At 43.2% G+C, this 21,775-nt stretch overlaps 1 protein-coding gene across 1 annotated transcript; it reads left to right on the top strand.

Moving 5' to 3' along the window:
- The first annotated feature begins 1,407 nt into the window (after nucleotides 1-1,407).
- Nucleotides 1,408-5,279, top strand: LOC131235431 (NAC domain-containing protein 90-like). The gene is made up of 3 exons (XM_058232618.1): nucleotides 1,408-1,737; nucleotides 3,278-3,561; nucleotides 4,440-5,279. The coding sequence occupies exons 1-3, from the start codon at nucleotides 1,584-1,586 to the stop codon at nucleotides 4,743-4,745; spliced, it is 744 nt and encodes a 247-aa protein (XP_058088601.1). The 5' UTR covers nucleotides 1,408-1,583; the 3' UTR covers nucleotides 4,746-5,279.
- The last annotated feature ends 16,496 nt before the right edge of the window (nucleotides 5,280-21,775 follow it).

The following is a 21,775-nucleotide window of genomic DNA, read 5'->3' as shown; positions in this document are numbered from 1 at the left end:
TTGGCACTACTGGATTAGCAGGATCATCACGTTGAAGGGTAGGAGGCAGTTTTTTTTCTCCCATATCTATAGGGAAGGAAATGCCCCGGCGGATGCCCTGGCTCGCCTGAGTAGTGAGAACCAAGGTACGGTCTTCTTTGATTATTTTGAGTCCCTTCCACCCCGGATTAGAGGCCTCCTGTTCCTCGATAGAGTAGGGCTGGGGTCGATCAGAACGATGTAGTGGAGCAAAGTAGCTCCCTGGTCTAGTTGGTTGCTCTTTTCTCTTCCCGGTTCCGTGTTTAGTTTTTTGTCTTCTTCTTTTGTGGAGTCCCTGGTCATATGATAAGTGCGGTCCGTTTCTTTTTGTTTGGACCCACCCAAAGGGTTGTATATTGTTGTGATTAATGAAATTTTGTGGCTCCTGCCACTTTCCTTTGAATAAAATTAAATAAAAAAATAAAAATAAAAACCCCATCCATCATAACCATCCATTTACAAACTGTCATTTGAAAGGTCATTATTATCTCATCAGGTAACTTCTGGATTACATGGCCCATCCACGAAGTGGCCCACTAAATCAATCTTTTGGATCACAAAACATGAGGCCCTAGAACTACCAACTGAAGGAAGGAAAGAGAACTTTTTGGATGACAAAACATTAGCCCCAGTTCTACAGACTAAAAGGAAAAGGAGAGTGGGAGGACGTAGATCACCGACTACCATTGCCAGTAGGCTACTGGACGGTTCTCGGTGAGGCCACTGTAATATATGTGTTTTATCCATGCTCTCTATCTATTTTTACGTACCGTTTTATGATATGAGCCCAAAAATAAGATAGATCCAAATCTAAAATGATATAAAGATAAAATAAAAAAATAAATAAAAATAAAAAAATAAAAAAAAAACAGTGATGTTTGAATGCCTATTATTAAAAACTTCCTGAGACCCACCGTATTGTTTATTTTACATCCACTATGTTGATCAGGTCACACGGACCTAGATTAACGGAAAACACAAATATCAGCTTCATCCAAGACTATTGTGGGCCTATGAAGTTTTTAATGGTAGGCGTCTAATTACTACTGTTTCCTGTGTTGTGGTCCACATGAGATATGATACACTGTATTTTTAGGCTCGTACCCTAACATGATCTCTGAAAAAATGTATGAATGGCATGGATAAAACACATGTATTTTGGTGGAGACCACATACTACCGTCTACTAACTACATGCTACTGACAGCGTCCGTGGGAAACCCGCGTGCGAGAGAGACGTGGACTGACTTAGTTTTTTGAAAATCTTGGATATGTCTCGAGTCTTCCAAACAGCCGCGTGGAACTTTCTTTGCAAACTCGCCTCATTTTCTCCTGCACTCGCCTCATTATCTCCTGCACTCGCCTCCTTCCTATATTATATCATATCGTCAGCCCATATCTTAAGGAGAGAGCGCAACAACTGCAACAAACACAAGAAAGGGTGAGAGAGCAAGAACAACCACAACAACAACAGCAACAAAAAAAAAAAAAAACAAAAGGAAGGGGTGAGAGAGAACTGCAGCAACCATAACCACCACCACCACAACAAAAACAATAAAGGGAGCTATGACCAATCTCCCACCAGGTTATAGATTCTACCCAACAGAAGCAGAGCTGGTGGGATTCTACCTGCGTAACAAGCTAGAGAACAAGAGAGAGGACTTAGACCGTGTTATTCCGGTCGTAAACATCTTCACTCTCGACCCTTGTCAGCTCCCAAGTTAGTTTCTCTTCCCTTCTCCATATGCCTTTCTTTCTTTCTTTCTTTCTTTTTCTTTTTCTTATTCTTTTTTCCTTACATACATATCCATATATATTTCTGTATTCCATTTGGGCTTTTTGAGATTTTATAAATGGCACATATGGGCCACACAATGACAATACATGTGGGGAAAAATCAGGTCGATCGCTCAGCCTTTCAGGCATTTCACACTTGCGCATTGAATCAGATCATTGGCCATCCATTGATATCAATGGTCTGCCCTTCTTGATCCACCTTATTTTTGCCCGTTGGTGGCCTTCATGGTGTGGCCCATCTTTCTCATGTCTCACATGAGGGACATATCGTTGGGGCTGATGGAGCTGTGTATGCCCAAAAAATTAAAATTAAAATTAAAATTTTTAAAAATAAGAGGTTAGGCTTGAAATGTTACAACACTCGTTTGGTCTTACTCCCTCGTAAAAGGCTAGATAAAATTCTTTTTGTACAAGGATTAACGCAAGGAGATTGAATCGGCATATAAGAAGAATGCTTGGTATAATTTTTTTTTTTTTTTTTTTTTTTTTTTAAATTCCCATCACCATGGCTGTGAAGGCCTTCGAAAGATGCCCCTTAATTTTTAATGTGTTTTTGCGCCTAAACATTTCTTCGTTTCTCTCTTCCTTATTTTTGGCTAGACTATTATGTGGCCAAAAGAAGTTTACTCTTTTCTCTTCCATAAAATTCATTTCCCTGACCATCATAATCTTTTGGAAAGAGTGCAATTTTTTTTATTTTACTTCTTGGTGTGTTTGGTTGCACCAAATATCATGAAATTTCATGATTTTTAAAATTTTAAGAAATTTTGATATTATGAAATTTCATGATATTTGATGCAACCAAATAATTCAATCAGAAGAGTGGATCTAGTTATAAGAAGAATGCTTGAAATAAATAATTTGCTCATGAGTCTTTGGATCCCTAACTCACCACCTTCCCCTATTAAGGAGGCTCCTCAAATCATGAAATGTTAAATGGTGGTGACTCATTTGTTGCACTCGTGCATCAATCTAGACTGTTGAAATCATGGGCTCAATTGTCCATGGTGCATAGCCAAAAATAAAAAATAAAAATTTGTTGATATACAACAGCATCGTTGAATAAATGAATGTAAAAAAGGGAAATGATCTCGCTCCAAATTCGAAGAGCGAAAGTGGATGGTTGAGGTCATCCAATAATTTATCAGCTACGAATTATTCACAATAGTCCCCAAATTGGGTGGTCTGGATTGACGTGCTTGCATGACACCAATTTGTTAGAAGAGTCACCAGCATTGATTATGGTGTGGTAATTAGGTTTCTTTGGCCAATACACCAGAAAGGTTCTCTCTCTCTCTCTCTCTCTCTCTCTCTCTCTCTCTCTCTCTCTCTCTCCACAGATTTAGTGGGCTTTATTGAAGTTGTATACAGATCACAAACCACATCTACCATGCAATCATAGCCATAGAAGAGACCATCTAAGACGCCATGAAATTAACCTCCAGATCTCATTTTTATCACAGGCATTTCAGGTGAGCTGTGCGCCGGAGACATTGAGCAATGGTTTTTCTTCAGCCCAATGCAAGAGAAAGAAGCCCACGGAGGGAGGCCGAACCGAATCACGCCGACGGGCTACTGGAAAGCTACGGGCTCTCCCGGCTACGTCTTCTCTGACAACCGAGTCATTGGCGTGAGGAAAACCATGGTTTTCTATGAAGGAAAAGCCCCCACAGGGACGAAAACAAAATGGAAGTTGAACGAATATAGAGCCCTTGAAGAAGAATCATCTTCAAATGCAGTTCCAAAGGTATGGTGCAACAACTGATAATATCCTAGAATCATCTTTTGATCTAAACCGTATGATCAAATCATTTGGGCAGCCAGCACACCTGCCTTTCAATCTGGGGTGGCCCATACCCAAGAGTTGCACTTATCGTAAATCCTAAACTTCCGTCCACTAGCTGGCTTTTGAATGATTAGCTGATGTCCAGATCACTGTTAGGAATGAGATCGCAGCATTTTCTGGGATGTGGCCCATTCGAGACATAGCCCACCAAATAGATGGTAGAGATAAAATATTCACCCGCTTTGGTGTATGGTCCTGATCATTTCCATAGCATGCAGTTGGGTAACAAAGAGATCTGACCACCTACAACCGGTTTTAGGTTAACCACAAGCCATTCGGCCGGATCCCATATAAACGTTTCTACAAGTAGTCGGTTAGAAATTGATGCGTGGACCCACTGATGTTTTAATGACATCCAATCTGTCCATCATGTGGGCCCCCTAAATTTCTCATTGGATCCCAAATCTAAGGTGGACCATGACAAGTAAAATCACGACTAAACCTTTAAATCACGTGTTGTGGTCCACCTGAAATTTGGAATGGTCTACCTTTTTGGATGTCCATTCATCCTGTTTTGATGCGTCTTATGAATGGATTAGTTGGCATATAGAAAGCACTGTGGACCTCACATACAATTTGGAAGGTTTTTAACGGTTGGCATCCAATTAATTCCCAACTGTTCCCTGTGGTGTGGCGCACATCATAGACGGAGTGGATGTTGTTAAAATTTAAATTAAAAAAAAAAAAAAAAACTTTCTAGGCAATTGATCTTCTTCAACAATAGTGTCGATTCTCTCTTAATGACGGTTGTTTATTCTTTTCTTTTTTTACTCTCTCAGTTACGACATGAGTATAGCTTATGCCGAGTATACGTAAGATCAGGAAGCCTACGATCGTTTGATCGACGGCCAACGGTCACAATGACAAGCGAGACAGGATCCAATATCGATTTACGCATTGGAGAGGGTGCTAGTAGCAGCAATTTAGGTGTAGTTTCTCATCAAAATCCTTTGAAGGTGGAGAGAGCTGATAGTTCGTCATCAGGAGACCATGCTTCTCACTCTCCAGCTGAAGATTCTGTCAACAACGACTGGAATACGATCGGCAATCTCGACACTCTTTGGGATTCGATTTATTGGGACTAAGGAAATCTATGTTGATTTGTTATTGTTGTGGCCATCCAACGTTCACATGGCGCACGTGTGTGTCAATCCGGGGTGTCCAATGCGTAGGACCTATTGTGGATGGAACACAGCTTAAAAGTAACACTAATTGGAGAATCATAAGCATCCAATTGGTAGAGTTCAAATGGAATAAAATGATTAATGGTCCAAATTCAACAAGCGAAATCAGATGGTTGAGATTGTTTGATTCTTTGGACTTTTAAGCTATTCTCCATCAACAATGGGACCATGATTTGAACAATCCAGATTTCCAGCCATCCATCGACCGGAGCAATGGATGAGACACCACAACTTACAAAAAATTGTCTTTTTTTTTTTTTTTTCTTTTTTGTTTGAGATTGAATTGTCCTTGTTATGCATTTTGTACTTTTTTTTACCCCAAAAAGGTGGGAGCACCTGTAACTTTGTAATTGAATTGCAGGAAAAAAAAAAAAAAAAAACGTAAAATAAATAATAAATAAAAGGAATAGCCCCTCAGTTGTGCCTTTTTCTTTCTTTCTTTTTTTTGGTATTTGAACTTCTAATTTCAGCCATCAAATTTGAAATTTCACTCTATTTTGCCTCTTCAAGAAATTAGGTTTTTACCCCAGATTGCATTTTAGATGATGACGTGAATTATTTGTAGCATCTTAAGAAACATTTGTTGAAAGGATGATTGTATATATAGAAAGAGAATTTGAAACACGAGAAATAAAGTTTGAACGGCTCATAATCAAATCGTGTCAACGTTGCCGGCAGCCTTGCGCATTGGGCTAGCACTAATCAGCGATCGAGAATTTATGAAGCCACTTCTGATCTCCCTCTGCGCACCCGAGGGGAGCTGGTTCTAGATAGGACGGGCCTCGGCTCTGTGCGGATTTCATAGCTGCTCCCTCTTCCGTTCTTCCTTTGGTGGTCCCTGTTTTCTGCTCTGGGGTCGGTGGTTCTACTCGGTAGTTTGTGTTTGTGTAGCTTACAATAGGTGGTCGCAGTCCTTTTTGTTTGGGACCACCCGAATGCATGTACATGGCTTTGTTGAATGAAATTCGGTGGCAAGCGCCTTTTTTTGAAAACAAAAAAAAAAAAGGATACAACCATCAATGAAGCATGATTAATAGGTCAAGGCTCTTCGCGGTATTAATGAGAACGTGAACGGTCAATCTCCATATAAGATGCCATCTGGGTGATATCCTATCCTTAAAATATCCTAGGGCCCATTTCACTAGATTTTCTGGTAGGGGTGGCAATGAGCGGGATCGGTTCAGGTATAGCGTTGCCCATGCCCACACATGCTAATGGGTACCGCACCACATGCCCACATTGGACCTGAAATGGGCATCTTACCTGTATTCATTAAGGTGTCCAACACCCATTAAGATATTAGGTATCTATTTATGATTTATAAAAATCATTGATCTAATCATTAATTCAAAACATTAGATTTTATGATAGGGATTAAAATACCAATTTTCTTTTTCTTTTCTTTTCTGTTCTTTTCTTCTTTTTTTATAGAAAGGTGATAACACACGACCTGCAATATGTTGATTTTTCAAGAAAAAAAGTACATGAATTCTGATATACCAAAAAAGAACTGGGCCCCACCAACTGTATACATGCATAACAGCGCGGAATATTCAAACGAAGATCACTAGAAAAAACAAAGCCATTCGAAGTAGACCCAGGTCAAGGTCACCCGACAAAACAATATTACAGGCCTTGGAGAGTAGAACAAAAATGGATGCACTTCCTCACCTACCATCGAAGCATCATATAGTCACCATAAAATTCCAGGTAACGGTGAATGTACCTATTCTCGCCCATCCTCCAGCTATATGAATACTGCCTTCTGTCTTGGGCCCAAACTTGCAGACTAGCCCAGATGCAGCACATCTTCCTGCATAAAGCCATCTAAGGATCAAGTGGCTCGCAGAAGGAGACAGGTACATGCGTTTCTTCCACGACTCCGTGTTAGACAGACGCCGAAGGCTGGAAATCTTCAAGATGAAAAGAGTCACAAGGGAGCCAATCGAGAAGACCGAAGACATTGGAGAGGAAGCGGTTTCCTTCTTCAAGGAACTTTTTTCCTCCAACTCTTTCAATCACATTGGGGATATAGTCAACTGTATTCCTAGGCTCGTTAGATGAACGCAGATCTCAAGAAGCCCCCTACAATAGAGGAGGTCAAAGGGGCCACGCTATCCATTCCGATCAATAGCGCCCCTGGGCCTGATGGTTTTGGAGGAGTTTTTTTCTCATCCTGCTAGAAGATTATAGGGAATGATCTTTATGAAGCAGCCAAGGACTTCTTTCAAGGGGGGCCGATTCCGAGGGCATTCCAAAGCATTCAATTATGCCTCATTCCCAATAAAACAAATCCAAAGTTTATCACAAATTTCAGACCCATCAGCCTATGCAACTGTGTTGAGGGTCAAATATTGCATATTAGACCCAGTTGCTGCATAGTTTTACAAGCATGATACCGTTTAATGGCCTGATTTAATTGTGTTTGTGATGCAGAGTATATTTACGAGCATGGACTGAAAAAGGATGCTTAAAGCTTGGATTTAACGCTCTGATGACACCAAAGCATGAGATGGACCCTAGGAGACCAAGATCGACAGATTTGTATGCCAGGGATCCAAGAAAATCGAGAAATTGAAACTCAAGGGGCCTGAAAAGTGTCCAGAATGCAAGATCATAGGGTTCCCACCATCTGATAAGTTCAAAACTCCATACGTAGCCTGAGGACCATAAATGAACCGTACACATAAAATTTCAGCTCCTGGATCACTGTGAAAGTGGCCCAACGGACAGATCAGCCCACAAATTACTGATCTGGGGCCCACCTGATCGCTAGATACACCTCATCTTCGGTCTCAACGCCTTAAATCATATGAAGAACCAGATGGACGGTGCAGATTTCTCGAAAAATTCATACATGGACCCCATATGAGATGAGTGTGCATGGTGTACATGTGCACTGGCCGTGCACGGCAACACAGAGCTCGGTCAAACGGTCCATTGACCGAGCTCTCCCTCTCCAAATCGACTTCATTCCTGCGGAAGAAGCAGAGGCTGCGGGTGAGTTTTGTGGCCCACCACCGTGATGCAATGAGCCGATCCGGACCGTCCATGAGATTCGTATGGCCCATGCCACTAAGGCCTAGGTGGCAAAATGCGAAGAAACAGTAATGATAGGGTTCCAGCCGTTCAAACATAGAACGAACGGTAGCAAGAAAAATTCTCTGGGCCGCACCAAAACTGATCCAAACAACCCATACTCGACTGAAATTTTTAAGGGAATCTGGTGGACGGTTTGGATTTCTCAAGCGACAAGGTAAGTGGGCCCCACCGAGAGTCCAGCGTCAACAATTCAGGCTCTGTTTACGCAGCCTGCGCACGACCGTGAAAACTGGAGCTTGTGGGGCATCCTGTGATCTCTATCACTACCGGATTGCCGATCCAAACCGGCCAAAATCCTTATAAGTGGGTCTTTACCCCAACCAAGAAAAAAAACCCTTAGTGTTTGCACTTTCCAGCAGCCCAAGCCACCTCCACGTTTTCTCCTCTTTCTTTCCTCCTTGCTCCTGCTCCAGCCGTGCACAGCAGCAGCCCCCAGACCGTGCTTCTCTCTCTCGTTCAAAACCGAATTCGAGCACCCTGCTCCAGCATTCCCCTGCCAATGGACCAGCAGCCGCACTCCTCTCGTGCACAGCAGCCCCTCACGAAAAATCCAAGACCGAGCACCCTTGGCCTCTGATCTTCCTCCTCTTTTTAAAGATGAACAGCCTCCTCCGAGAGCTGCGGTCGAGTCCCAAACGGAATAGGTTGCGGAACCCGTTTTTACGCAGCCAGCTTGCATAATAACGCAAAACAGTTTGCGTTTGAATGAATTTTGAGATGGAGGAACGTCCTAAACTCTGATTTTTTTCTTCTTGGTTGGGGTAAAGACCCACTTATAAGGATTTTGGCCGGTTTGGATCGGCAATCCGGCAGTGATAGAGATCACAGGATGCCCCACAAGCTCCGGTTTTCACGGTCGTGCGCAGGCTGCTTAAACAGAGCCCGACTTCTTCTCTGGACTCCTCACAGAGACTTCTCGAATCCACGAGGAAAGAAAGCAGAAAATAGAAATAAATTCTAATAAATTCGAAATTGATTAATTGATGAATAAAAACGAGTTCACAACCCTTTAAATAGGGGTACCAAGCAATGGGAAAGAAATCAGAATCAAACTACAACTCAAACTCTTAGAATCCGCAACTTACTATAAATAGTAAACTTACTATTTATAGACGGTCGTGATGTCTACTAGTGCGCAAGGTTTTCGGCTAAAAATAGTAAGTGTCCTATTTGGCTTCACCAAACCGTTCTCCTAATTATTCTAAGCTCTTTTCACGTTGGGCGCAACTCCTAAAGCCCGACGGATGAAGAGTTATAATCAAACTAAAACTTACTATTTATAGTAAAAGCGAAATTAAAACGGTGAAACGACCATCGATCCAGGGGTTTTTCGCAATTCCGGGCTGCGCAACCCTGCGTAGCTGGGTTGGTTGGCTTCAGTAGCTCGTTCTACCCCAAAATCATATATTTTACGTCAGATAACTCATTTCGGATTGCAAGATACGCCCGATTTAAGGTTCGATGGTCCGGATCACTTTTGTCGTCGACCGGGCCTTTTCTGATCCATCTTGGCCATGTAACTGTCCGCGACCTGCTCTACATCAGTCTCCTCCAATTCAAAAGAACTCGTCCTCGAGTTCTCGTCATGCTCTGGTTCATGATACTCGGTTAGGTCTGTGACATTGAAAGTCCGTGAGATGGTCATGTCATTTGGGAGATCAACAACATAAGCGTTGTCATTGATCTTTCGGATGATTGGTACCGGTCCAATCTTCTTATTTTTCAACTTGTTGTACGTCCCGGTCGGAAATCTCTCTTTGCGCAAATGGACCATAACGCGGTCACCTACCTCGAACACTTTTTGTCGTCGATGCTTGTCCGCTTGTTCCTTGTACTTCTCGTTCGAGGCATGTAGCTTGGTCTGCACTTCTGCATGGATGCCCATGATCTTGTCTGCCATATGTTCTGCTGCAATGCTCGAGCCTGAGTGCTTGGGCAAAGGGACCAAGTCAAGTGTGTGGCGAGGCACTCGTCCGTAAATAATCTAGAACGGTGATCTCCCTGTCGAGCGGTTCACCATATTGTTGAATGCAAACTCTGCTTGAGACAAGGCCAAATCCCACTGCTTCGATTTTTCTCCTGAAATACAGCGAAGGAGGTTTCCCAACGTGCGATTCACAACTTCGGTCTGCCCATCAGTCTGTGGGTGGTAAGCACTACTAAATTGAAGTCGTGTATCGAATCGATTCCATAAAGTCCGCCAAAAGTGGCTAATGAACTTCGTGTCACGATCAGAAGTAATGGTCTTGGGGACCCCGTGTAGCCGAACGACCTCCCTGAAAAATAAATTCGCCACGTGTGTTGCATCGAGGGTCTTCTTGCATGGGATAAAGTGCGCCATCTTTGAGAAACGATCTACCACCACGAACACCGAATCCATGCCGCGTTGTGTTCGTGGGAGACCAAGTACGAAGTCCATTGATAAATCCTCCCAAGGGTCGTTAGGCACAGTAACGGGTGTAGAGGCCCGTATTCGAGATTGCCCCTTGGAGGTCCGACAAACATGACAACGTTGTATGGCTTTTCCCACATCGCGTACTAAGTGCGGCCAGTAGTACCGCTCTTCCACAAGAGCTCGCGTCTTGTCTCGCCCAGTGTCCACCAAGGCCACCTCCATGTAGCTCTGAATAATCTGCTCCCTCGAGAGAACTTTGGGGGATGCACAATCGATTCCCTTTGAAGAGAAAATCATCTTGTATATGAAGGTCACTGGGGTGACCTTCTTGACACTTCATCCAAGAATCTTTGAAGTCCTCATCCTCGGCATACAGCTCCTTGAGACAGTCGAAGCCGACTACCTCATTGCTCATTGTTACTAGTAGTGATGCACGACGGCTAAGTGCATCACCACCTTGTTCTGCGCTCGACTTGTGCTTGAGACGAACGTGAATTCTGTAAAACGCAACCCATCTAGCATGCACACGATTCACGTTAGTCGACTATTAATAAACTTTAATGCTTGATGGTCGATGTACAAAACAAACTCTCTTTGAATCGAGATAATGTCGCCAATGTCGCAGTGCAAGAACAAATGCGTACAACTCAAGCTCATAAGTCGACCACTTCTTTCGGGCTCACTGAGTTGTCGTAGAAGGTTACCGGCCTGCCTTCCTGTGATAATACTCCTCCAATTCCGACATATGAAGCGTCACACTCAACCTCAAATAATTTGTCGAAATTAGGAAGCACCAAGACCGGTGTTGTAGACAAACGATGCTTGATCTCATGAAAGCTCTTATCAGCTTTATCGGTCCACTGGAACGGTCCTTTTTTCATGCAATCTGTTATAGGTGCGACTATGGTGCTAAAATCTCGCACAAATCGACGATAGAAAGTCGCCAACCCGTGAAAACTCCTCACCTCATGAATGTTTGTCGGGATCGGCCATTCCCTAATAGCTCGCACCTTTTCATCGTCCACACGAATGCCTGTGGACGTTACAACAAATCCTAGAAACAATAGGTTGTCAGTTAAAAAACTACACTTCTTCAAGTTGAGGTACAACTTGTTAAGTTGTAGGACCTGTAGCACCTGCCTGAGATGTTTCTTGTGCTCCGCCTCATCCTGGCTATATATCAATATGTCATCAAAATATACTACCACAAATCGGCCAGTGAACGGTTTTAGAACTTGATTCATCAAACGCATAAAAGTACTTGGTGCGTTCGATAGGCCGAAGGGCATGACCACTCATACAACCCTTCCTTGGTTTTGAATGCCGTTTTCCACTCATCACCGGGTCGAATACGAATCTGATGGTACCCGCTCCTTAGATCTAGTTTAGAGAACACCTTGGCCCCTTCTAACATATCGAGCATGTCGTCTAACCGTGGTATTGGGAACCGATATTTGATGGTAATTTTGTTGATTGCTCGGCTGTCGACACACATGCGCCAGCTTCCATCTTTTTTTGGCGTTAATAATGCTGGTACGGCACATGGGCTCATGCTCTCTCTCAAGAGACCCTTACGGATCAATTCCTCCACTTGCCCCTGAAGTATCTCACACTCCTTCGGACTCATCCGATAATGAGGGTGATTGGGCAGGCTAGCCCCAGGGACAAGGTCTATGTGATGTTGGATGTCCCTCATGGGGGGCAATCCATCAGGTAAATCCTCAGGCCAGACTTCTTTGAATTCGTTTAGCAACAGTCTTAAACTTGGAGGGATGTTTGAGGGTTCCTCTTCCTCGCCTTTCACCACTACAGCGTATACCTCACCGGTTTCCTTGGATTCTTCCATAAAATCCCGAATGGTCAAGAGGGAACTCCCCTCCACTTTAGAGGCTTCAGGGTGGTTCTCTGGTGCCATAGGGGCAAGGATTATTTTTCGACTATCCTTGACAAATACGTAAACATTATCTCGTCCCCGATGGGTCGCATCACGGTCTGACTGCCAGGGTCGACCGAGTAACATATGACAAGCTTCCATATCGACCACGTCACAAAGTATTTGATCTTTATAATTTTTGCCAATTGAAAATGAGATAGTGCATTGTTCAGTTACCTTGGTTTCATTCACCTTTTTTATCCAGCCAATTGAGTACGGGGAAGGATGTTTCATCGTTGGTAGCCGCAACTTGTCCACCATCACTCTTGAAACGATGTTCTCGCTACTACCACTGTCTATGATCACATCACAGACCTTTCCATTGACGGTGCACCGAGTACGAAATATATTGTGTCGTTGTGGATGTAATTCCTTTCGTGGGGCATACAGCAATCGCCTCACAACTAGAAATTCGCCACGATCCTCGCCCGTCATTTCATCGCCACCTGCTATTTCTTCAGTGATTTGTTCATGTTCATCAAAGCGATGGTCTTCCTCTACGGCCTCATCTTCAGTGCCCCCTTCGTTTATAGTCAAGTGTGCTGCGGGACGTTGAGGACAAGTGTTTGATAAGTGGCCTGGTTGGCCACAGCGGTAACAATTGTTCGACCTTGGCCGAGCATAAGGATTTGGAATCCTACTCGGACTCGCTGTTGTAGGTGCTGTACGTTGAGGCCTGGATGAGCCGCTCCCCGTATCACGGTTTGCGGTTGTAGGAAGTTGAGGTACTGGGTCTTTTCCTCGTGGCAGCACTGGATCCTGCGTGGAACCCGTCATGGGAGGTCGAGTTGAAGGATATGGACGAGCAGGAGCTCTTGCAAGTTGTGTTTCTGCCCTACCCGCCAATTGAACTGCTTCATCCACATTCCCGACTGGGTACATCTGAACTCGGTCCTGAATTGTCGGTCGCAACCCACCTATAAATCGCGCCACCTTCTGTGACTCAGATTCTGACAGATCGTTTCGTGTAGCCAGCCGTTGGAATTCTTCAGTATAATCTGTGACTGTTCGATTTCCTTGCCTGCAATTTTGATATTGCTGGAATAATATCTGCTCATAATCACTGGGGAGAAATCGAGATCGAAGAAGACGTCTCATCCGTGGCCATGATGAGATAGGCGCCTTGTTCTGGCGAGCTCGTGAGAGTTGTAATTGTTCCCACCATGCAGAAGCACCAGATTTTAATTTAAACGCTACCAATTTTACCCTTTTATGATCTGGCACGTCCATATAATCAAAATATCTCTCTACTTCGGCTAGCCAATCGAGAAAATCTTCTATACGTAATAAACCGTTAAAACTAGGAAGTTCAGCCTTACCTCGATAGTCTCTTTCAGCACGATCTAGATGATCACCTCCATGGATTGGTCGTCGCGCAAAACCCTCATTAAGGTCCTCGTCGCTAGAACTTGAATCATCTGGTGTAGCCCTGCGGTTTGCCACTGGTAGTGCTCGACGAAAATCGGGATTGTGTCGTACAGCAACCATGGGTGGTGGAGCCACCACGGGTGGTGGAGCACCGCCTAGGGCTCGGGGCGGAAGTAGCGCATCCGCAAGACGGTCGAGAGTTGCCTGCAGCCCTTGCATGGTCAACTGACTCTCCCGGTGGAAAGCTTCCATTCTTTCCGAAAGATAACGAATCCCTGGATCACCGTCCACAGGATTTTGATTCATACCTTCGTTGTTTGCCATCGGCCCGAGGGAAATCCTCGCTTTGATACCAATTGACGCAGGGATGAACGTGATGGGGATAATTACTCCGAATCCACGGAGCTTCTCTGGACTCCTCACAGAGACTTCTCGAATCCACGAGGAAAGAAAGCAGAAAATAGAAATAAATTCTAATAAATTCGAAATTGATTAATTGATGAATAAAAACGAGTTCACAACCCTTTAAATAGGGGTACCAAGCAATGGGAAAGAAATCAGAATCAAACTACAACTCAAACTCTTAGAATCCGCAACTTACTATAAATAGTAAACTTACTATTTATAGACGGTCGTGATGTCTACTAGTGCGCAAGGTTTTCGGCTAAAAATAGTAAGTGTCCTATTTGGCTTCACCAAACCGTTCTCCTAATTATTCTAAGCTCTTTTCACGTTGGGCGCAACTCCTAAAGCCCGACGGATGAAGAGTTATAATCAAACTAAAACTTACTATTTATAGTAAAAGCGAAATTAAAACGGTGAAACGACCATCGATCCAGGGGTTTTTCGCAATTCCGGGCTGCGCAACCCTGCGTAGCTGGGTTGGTTGGCTTCAGTAGCTCGTTCTACCCCAAAATCATATATTTTACGTCAGATAACTCATTCCGGATTGCAAGATACGCCCGATTTAAGGTTCGATGGTCCGGATCACTTTTGTCGTCGACCGGGCCTTTTCTGATCCATCTTGGCCATGTAACTGTCCGCGACCTGCTCTACATCAGGTTTTCACGGTCGTGCGCAGGCTGCGTAAACAGAGCCTGAATTGTTGACGCTGGACTCTCGGTGGGCCCCACTTACCTTGTCGCTTGAGAAATCCAAACCGTCCACCAGATTCCCTTAAAAATTTCAGTCGAGTATGGGTTGTTTGGATCAGTTTTGGTGCGGCCCAGAGAATTTTTCTTGCTACCGTTCATTCTATGTTTGAACGGCTGGAACCCTATCATTACTGTTTCTTCGCATTTTGCCACCTAGGCCTTAGTGGCATGGGCCATACGAATCTCATGGACGGTCCGGATCGGCTCATTGCATCACGGTGGTGGGCCACAAAACTCACCCGCAGCCTCTGCTTCTTCCGTAGGAATGAAGTCGATTTGGAGAGGGAGAGCTCGGTCAATGGACCGTTTGACGGAGCTCTGTGTTGCCGTGCACGGCCAGTGCACATGTACACCATGCACACTCATCTCATATGGGGTCCATATATGAATTTTTTCGAGAAATCTGCACCGTCCATCTGGTTCTTCATATGATTTAAGGCGTTGAGACCGAAGATGAGGTGTATCTAGCGATCAGGTGGGCCCCAGATCAGTAATTTGGGCTGATCTGTCCGTTAGGCCACTTTCACAGTGATCCAGGAGCTGAAATTTTATGTGTACGGTTCATTTATGGTCCCCAGGCTACGTATGGAGTTTTGAACTTATCAGATGGTGGGAACCCTATGATCTTGCATTCTGGACACTTTTCAGGCCCCTTGAGCTTCAATTTCTCGATTTTCTTGGATCCCTGGCATACAAATCTGTCGATCTTGGTCTCCTAGGGTCCATCTCATGCTTTGGTGTCATCAGAGCGTTAAATCCAAGCTTTAAGCATCCTTTTCCAGTCCATGCTCGTAAATATACTCTGCATCACAAACACAATTAAATCAGGCCATTAAACGGTATCATGCTTGTAAAACTATGCAGCAACTGGGTCTAATATGCAATATTTGACCCTCAACACAACCCCCAACCAGCATTTTGCTAGTCCCGAGCAAAGTATGCCAAAAATAAGTTGAGAAATACAGGACAATTTTTATGAACTCAAGCGATTTTTTATTTTTTTTTTTGTATTATTTTTTTTAAAAAAAAAAAACAGTCTAGATTCGAAAATTCTAAGATGCATGAATGTTGGATATTACTTCCTCCTGGAATCAAGTGCACAACAAATTTCATAATCAACTTTAAAGTATTTATGCATTAATTAGAACAATTCTAAACAATGAGTATCATGAGTGTATAATAAAATCTTGGCTTATCATCATTAAGAAATCCAATGGATAATTTTTATGATAACACTGATAATCAAAACAGTATTTAGGACACTCAAAACTTAAACCAGAATTTGCCTTTCAGTCCCTTTTTTTTTTTTTTTTATCGAGGGAGAGGAGAAATGAATCCGCACCTATAGGGAGCAAACCTATGGTGAAAATTATTCGCCTAACCTTTTCCAAAGGTATCTCTCTCTCCCCCTTTTTTTTTTTTTTTTTTTTTTTAATTGACGGGCAAATTTTCCAAGCTGGTTCCTTACATGCTTAGTGATTACCAAGTTAACCCTTTAATATCAAACTGAAATCTTAATGTGAAAGCGAGATGTGACATGTGAACTCATAACTCAATCAATGTTTAAAACTTCCAATTATAGATTAATACTTCAAACTTAACTGTGAAATCTAATATAATAGATAACTGAATCTAAGAGTCATAAATTACCAACTTCACTTATCTTGTAATTTTAAATCCAAGATGGTTGTCAAAATCACTTCAAATTGAACAAAATGTCAGAAATTTTTTTTAAAATTTTCACTTCACAACTTTTGTTCAAGACCAAGAAAATGCTGATTAGGTGACCTAATCTCCCACCCCCAACCTAAAATCTACATTGTCCTCAATATAAAAGAAATAAGCATGCGATGCACATGGGACAAAAAGTAAATGAGAAGTGATGGAAAGATAATACCTGGATGAAAGAATCAAGAGGCTTTTCAAAGATTTCTATGTAAGAGCGGTCAGCACGCAGAAGTAAAATAAAATAACAAAAATACAATCCTACCTATGCCACTTTCGTAGGTGCTCTCGATTGCATTTAGCGTATGCAACAAGCCTTTAAACCCATAGGTTACCCCTAGTGGACGAGTTGTAGTCTCGTGAGGGTTTGCAGCAATGTTACCCACAAACATTGAACTAACTAATGATAAAAATGAAATGAAATGAAGAGCTGGGTTGCCTCCCAGGAGCGCTAAGTTTACCGTCTTCAGCCAGACAAATAAAGCAACTACCCTAGTCCTAAGAAAACAGGAAACCTACCTATACCTCCATCAGACTAGGAGATCAATCCTGGTAAACAGGATCAGTCAGAGGTATGGACATGTCCTCTGAATTAAATTTCTCGACAAATGATTTTAATCGATGGCCATTGACTTTAAACTCCTTGCCATTGTCGGGATCTCTTATCTCAACGGCCCCATGAGAAAAAACAGTAACAACAATGTAAGGGCCGGTCCAACGAGATCGAAGCTTACCTGGAAAGAGATGTAATCGAGAATTGTACAAAAGGACCTTCTGACCAGGCGTGAATGATTTTCGCAAAATTTGTTGGTCATGAAATGCTTTCATCTTGTCCTTGTAAATTCTCGAATTATCGTACGCATCATTCCGGATTTCCTCCAATTCATTCAATTGAAGTTTGCGTAGCGAGCCAGCGTTGTCCAGATTGAAATTAAGATTTTTGATCGCCCAGTACGCTTTATGTTCCAGCTCCACAGGCAAGTGACAAGCCTTCCCATAGACAAGTCTAAATGGAGACATTCCAATAGGAGTTTTAAATGCAGTACGGTATGCCCATAAGGCATCGGTCAATCGAATTGACCAATCCTTACGATCAGGGTTGACCGTCTTCTCCAAGATGTGTTTAATTTCCCTATTAGAAATCTCGGCTTGCCCACTTGTCTGTGGGTGGTACGGGGTGCTCACCTTATGAGAGATACCGTATTTCTTCATTAAGCTCTCGAATGGTCTATTACAAAAGTGTGAGCCCCCATCACTAATGATGGCTCGAGGCGTTCCGAATCAAGAAAGGATGTTTTCTTTTAGGAATTTAATGACCGTGCGATGGTCATTCTTTCGACACGGAATCGCTTCGACCCATTTAGTGACATAATCCACGCCGAGCAAAATATACAGATTTTCAAATGATTGGGGGAATGGTCCCATGAAATCGATGCCCCAGCAATCAAATGCTTCAATGATAAGGATGGGATTCAAAGGCATCATATTTTGACGGGACAATACTCCCAATTTCTGACAACGCTCACAAGCTTTGCAAAACTCATGAGTGTCCCTGAACATAGTGGGCCAGTAAAAGCCACACTGCAGAATCTTGGCCGTGGTCTTTTTAGCAAAAAAGTGACCACCACAGGCCTCTGAGTGACAGAAGGAGATGACGCTCTGATGCTCATCGTCTGGTACACATCTCCTTAGAATTTGGTCTGGGCAATATTTAAATAAATAAGGATCATCCCAGAAAAAGTTGCGCACCTTGGTGAAAAATTTCTTCTTATCTTGCGCAATCCATTGTGTCGGTATGGCACCTGTAGCAAGATAATTAGCAATATCAGCGAACCAAGGTGAATGGGAGACTCTGAACAGTTGTTCATCAGGGAACATATCATTGATATGGGTCGCCTCAAGGGAATCAGAGGTATTAAGGCGAGAAAGGTGATCGGCCACTACGTTCTCTACTCCTTTTTTATCTTTAATTTCCAAATCAAATTCTTGGAGTAGAAGGATCCATCGTATCAAGCGGGGCTTAGAATCATTCTTAGAGATAAGATACTTCAGTGCCGCATGATCTGTATAGATAATGATCTTGGATCCGATCAAGTAGGACCTAAATTTGTCCAAGGCGAACACTACAGCTAAGAGTTCCTTTTCCATAGTCGAGTAGTTCACCTGGGTAGGATTTAGAGTCCTACTCGCGTAGTGAATGACGTAGGGCTTCTTATCTTTTCTCTGGCCTAGGACCGCCCCAAGAGCATAATCAGAAGCGTCGCACATAAGCTCAAAAGGAAGGCTCCAGTCGGGTGGCTGCATGATAGGTGTAGTGGTTAACGTGCCCTTAAGCTTGGTGAAAGCTTCCTGGCACTGCTCAGTCCACTCGTACGGAACATTTTTTTGAAGAAGATTACATAAAGGACGAGAAAGAAGACTAAAGTCCTTTATGAATCGCCTGTAAAATCCTGCGTGTCCTAAGAAGGATCGCACGTCTCTGATGTTCTTGGGTGGAGGTAGGTTAGAGATAAGATCGATTTTTGCCTTATCTACCTCGATTCCCTTGGACGAGATGATATGCCCAAGGACAATTCCCTTCTGAACCATGAAATGGCACTTCTCCCAATTAAGTACCAAGTTCTTTTCTTCACATCTTTTCAGCACACATTTAAGACTTTCCAAGCGCTTGCTGAAAGATGGACCGTAAACAGAGAAATCGTCCATGAAGACCTCTAGATATTGCCCTACCATATCAGAAAAGATACTAAGCATACATCGCTGAAAGGTGGCAGGGGCATTACATAGTCCGAATGGCATCCTTCGATAGGCAAAGGTGCTGTAGGGACATGTAAATGTGGTCTTTTCCTGGTCTTCGGGGCTATCTCTATCTGGTTGTAGCGAATACCCGTCGAGGAAACTGTAATAGGAATGACCAGTTAACCTTTCCAGGATCTGATCAATGAATGGTAAAGGAAAGTGGTCTTTCCTCGTGACGGTATTCAACTTCCTGTAGTCAATGCACATTCTCCAACCAGTAGTGACTCTAGTTGGCACGAGTTCATTATTAGCATTGGCTACGATGGTGATTCCGGACTTCTTAGGGACCACTTGAGTTGGGCTCACCCATTGACTATCAGATATAGGGTATATAATACCCACATCCAATAGTTTAAGAACCTCGGCTTTAACCACTTCCTTCATGTTTGGATTTAGTCTACGTTGTGGTTGCCGAGCGGTTTTTGCATTATCCTCAAGATATATGTGATGAGTACAAATCGAGGGATCGATTCCTTTGAGGTCCGCTATCATCCATCCCAGGGCTCCTTTATGCTCAATGAGAGTAGATATAAGCATACTCTCCTATTCTTTCTCCAGGTGGGCAGAGATCACCACCGGGTATGTCTCATCTTGACCCAAATATGCATATTTCAAATCAGATGGCAAAGGTTTTAGGTCAAGCTTCGGCGGCTTAAGGTTAGACGGTAGAGGCACTACATCAGTTTGTGGTAATTCTTCAAATTGTGGCCTCCATCGGTTAACTTCAAGTACCGGTGCAGTATCAAGCAAGGCGCACGTCTCCCTAATCATGTCATCATCAAAATCATGGGAGTGGGCCAGGCACGTCTCTAGATGGTCGGAGGATAAGGTCAGAGGTGTCGTATCTTCCACGAAAGAGTCAATCATGTTAATGTCGTGAAAATCGCCATCATCCTCTGAGTTGCTGCCATTATTGAAAAAGATGTTTGACTCCAATGTCAAATTTCCAAAAGACATAGTCATGATACCATTCCTGCAATTGATAATTGCATTTGACGTGGCAAGGAATGGGCGACCAAGAATGACGGAAATCTGAGTGCTCATGTTATTGATGGGTTCAGTGTCCAGGATGATAAAGTCTACAGGGTAGTAAAATCTATCGACCTGGACTAACACATCCTCAATTATCCCTCTTGGTACACGAACAGAGCGATCAGCAAGTTGTAGTGTGGTTAGGGTGGGTTTTAATTCACCCAAACCTAACTGTTTGTATACCGAGTAGGGAATCAAATTGACGCTCGCTCCTAAGTCAAGAAGTGCGTGATCAATTCGATGGTTCCCGATTACACATGATATGGTTGGGCTACCGGGATCCTTGAATTTCTGCGGCACGTCTTGCTTCAGGATGGCACTCACTTTCTCAGTCAAGAAGATTTTCTTTTGAATAATTTTCCGTCGCTTGGTCGTGCATAAGTCTTTTAGGAATTTGGCATATGAAGGTATCTGTTTAACGACATCAAGTAGAGGAATGTTGACTTTCACTTGTTTCAACACCTCTAGGATATCCTGAGAGTTAGAGAGAGGTTTTGGTGAAACCAACCGTTGAGGGAATGGAGCAACTGGCTTCTCTAGAAGTTCCGGTTCTACTTTTTGTGGGGCATCACTGGATCCATCATTGTTGTCCTCTTCTGGTTCTTGAGGCTTTTCGGGCCTAACCGGAAGAGTTTTATCAATGATCTTCCCACTCCTAAGAGTGGTGATGGATTTAGCATGCCCCATCTGATTTGAAGAGCTGGGATCATTATTCTCGTACTGCGGTTTAGGATTGGGGAGAGGTTGTGCAGGAAGCATCCCCTTTTCTATAACCGTCATACGAGAATCTATCATTTGCATAAAATCTGTAATTCCCCGCATTGCCTGAGCCAGCTCTTGTATGGGATTTTGAACCAGTTTCTCTTGAGGTTTCACTTGATTTGGATTTTGATTGAAGAAACCTGGAGGAGTCGCCGTTTGTCCATTTCTCCAACTAAAATTTGGATGATTTTTCCAGCCAGGATTGTATGTGTTGGAGTTAGGTCCAGTAAAAGGTCTTTGATAATTATTTACGGCATTGGCTTGTTCATTCAACACTCCTCGAAAGGCAGGTATTGTAGGACAGTTTTCAGTTGTGTGAATGTTGCAATCACAGATGCCGCAAACAACTTCATTGACCTTATCCTTCTTTCCTTCCATGGCCTCAACTTTCCTTATGAGCGTAGTCACTTTACACTTGAGATCATCCTCTTCTTTCAAGAGATATAATCCACCTTTTTCCTTTAATTGAGTCGGCCTAGACGTGGTGTTCGCCAGTGGATAATAGTCCCATGATTGTGTTTTTTCAGCGAGACTATCGAGGTAATCCCATACCTCGTCAACATCTTTGTTGATGAACTCTCCATTACACATTGTCTCGACCATTTGGCGCATGGAAGATGTCAGTCCATCGTAGAAAAAATTTGTAATGCGCCACGTTTCA

This window comes from Magnolia sinica, chromosome 19 (assembly GCF_029962835.1).
Source record: "Magnolia sinica isolate HGM2019 chromosome 19, MsV1, whole genome shotgun sequence".
NCBI classification, from domain to species: domain Eukaryota; kingdom Viridiplantae; phylum Streptophyta; class Magnoliopsida; order Magnoliales; family Magnoliaceae; genus Magnolia; species Magnolia sinica.
Note: the sequence above shows the minus strand (reverse complement) of the source record. Positions and strands in the feature narration are given on the sequence as shown.